The sequence below is a fragment of the Microtus ochrogaster genome, linkage group LG8 (genome assembly GCF_000317375.1).
Source record: "Microtus ochrogaster isolate Prairie Vole_2 linkage group LG8, MicOch1.0, whole genome shotgun sequence".
Classification (NCBI taxonomy): Eukaryota; Metazoa; Chordata; class Mammalia; order Rodentia; family Cricetidae; genus Microtus; species Microtus ochrogaster.
Genome location: NC_022033.1, coordinates 1,878,272 through 1,880,397, shown reverse-complemented (window position 1 = coordinate 1,880,397; position 2,126 = coordinate 1,878,272). Strand labels below are relative to the sequence as shown.

Here is a 2,126-nt window from a genome sequence, read left to right as displayed (position 1 = left end):
GGCACGCAGGCGCGGCACCACGCAGGCGCGGCGGCACGCACCGCCCCCGCCCGCGCCCCTGCGCCCGCTGATTGGCTGCGGCCGGCTCTTAAAAGACGCGGCCAATGGCTGCGAGCGCCAGAGGCCGGGGAGCAGGCGAGCCGCTGGGTGTCGGTCGGCTTCTCTGGCGCGGGTGGGATTGGCTACCGGGCCCGGAGAGCGGGCGGCGGCGAAGCGCTCGGTGGGTCGCGGCGGCGGGGCTCGCCCTTTGTCTGCGCTGTTCCAAAATGGCTGCGGCCAGGGCGGGCTGTGAAGGCGGCGACGCGGCGCTCCCGAGGCCCGGGCGGTCAGCGAAGAGCGGGAGTCCTGGCACGAAGGCGCTTTCTGGGCGGCTAGCGGTGTGCGGAGGACGCCGCGGGCGCCACGGTCTGCTCCTCTGACTTACGGCCGTGAGGACGAGGACAGCGAGCACCCCGGGCGAAGCTGAACCTCCGGAAGCAGATTTGTTCTGTATTTACTTTGTTTTTTTGTGGGGGAGGGGGGTAATAAATCCTCTACACCGATGTTTGCAAACAAACCGTGGGAGTATTTTAGTTACTGTTTCACCCCTTTCTGGGTTTTTGTTTTTTTTTTAAAGCAAAAGGTCGTGTTGTTGGACGTTTCCAGAGGATTTCTTCTTTCCATTTTTTGAAAAGGCCCAGAAACAAATTCTGTATGGCAAAGGTCCTTGTTGGAACCTCACTGCAACCGACCCTCCCTGGATCATCCTCACTTCGGAGATTTTACCACAGTCAGCGCAGAGCCAGTACTGTGGGGGGAAGGGTTTGACATGGTAAATGTTTTTTTTTTTTCTTTCCTGTATGTGCTAGTACACACCTGAAATCCCAGAACCTGGAAGATGAAGGCAGGAGTACAAGGAATTCAACCTTCGTTATATATTATTTGGAGGCCAGCCTGGGGCCTCATGAGGCCGTGTTTCAAAAAGGTGGGGTGAGGACTCTTTTCTCAAAAACAGAATATAACTGAACCCATGTGCTGATCCTGTCCTAACCTCTTAAACTAAATGGCTTATTAATAACTATAAAACAAACCTCTCCCCCTCCCTACCCCACCACACCTGTTCACTAAGCAACAGTGCACTCGCTTGTAAAAAGTATGTTGTGGGAGCCTAAGAGAACTTTTATTCTGAAACATTAGCCACCCCCTCCCTAGGTTGGGAAAGAAAGTCAAGGCGAGCAGTGTAAGCCTGTGTGCCCCTCGCCAAGGAGTACCTAGCTTGGTTTTGGCTTGGCACCCGAGCAGAAATTGGACGTTGTAGATAAAACCTAAGAGCTTTCTTGTGGCACAGGAAAGCACATCCCTGGCCAAGAGCATGCTAGGCCAGGGCAGTACCACCAAGCGACATGCTCCCAACCCCAAGTTGGGGATTTTTCAATGTTGATGACTGATTTGAAGATCTTAAAGTATATCAGACCATCAGCAGGTTCTTGCTAGTCCCCTGGTGAGTTGGTTTATGAGAACCACCAGTTAGATGTACAGCGGTCTGTACTCCAAACCCTTAGATGAGAGGCGAACAGAACAATGGATGCCTATTTTAAAAAGGGGGGGGGCAAATTCTGAGCTCCCAGCCCCAGGGGCCTGTGTGACGGCTATTTCCATCTCTACACCCTACACTGCACTTTCACTGCTGCCGTGAGGGTCAGTAGGGCCATCCCCATAGAGCAAAGGCTCCTGAGGCCCAGCAGAACCCCTCCACCTCCCTTGTGGTCCCAAGCCTCTTCTAAAGGGAATCAGCCTCCTACTGTGCCTAAGCATCTGCTGATAGCACAGCCCCTGAACTGCACCTTAATTGCTGGTGTGGGGTTAAGGTGCCCACAGTACTTTAGATCCAGGCTGAAGGGCCCAGTGCTCAAGCCCCAGCTCAGGCAGCTGTTTTTCAGAGCACTGCCCCAAGACTGAAGTGGATGTGTTTCCTTTCCTCCTGCAGAAGGGACGGAAGACACTGTCAGCTCACTCTGGAGCCTGAAGGACAGATTTTCTTCCAAGTCTCTCATTTGACACATTGCCACAGGCCATTATGACGTCCGTAGTTTACAGCTGACAGTCCCAGGGCTCCCTTTAAGATTTCGTTAGGACAAATAAAATCA

At 53.7% G+C, this 2,126-nt stretch overlaps 1 protein-coding gene across 1 annotated transcript in view; it reads right to left on the bottom strand.

Annotated features, from left to right (window-relative positions):
* Taf4 (TATA-box binding protein associated factor 4) overlaps window positions 1–1,691 on the bottom strand; it is a 61,595-nt gene extending 59,904 nt beyond the window's left edge. The window contains exons 1-2 of the mRNA XM_005362760.2: window positions 1,652–1,691; window positions 42–371 (exon numbers count right to left, since the gene is read on the bottom strand). Of these exons, the coding sequence (XP_005362817.2) occupies window positions 42–371; window positions 1,652–1,691 (370 nt within the window). The remainder of the gene's footprint in view (window positions 1–41; window positions 372–1,651) is intronic.
* Between the last annotated feature and the right edge of the window lie 435 nt (window positions 1,692–2,126).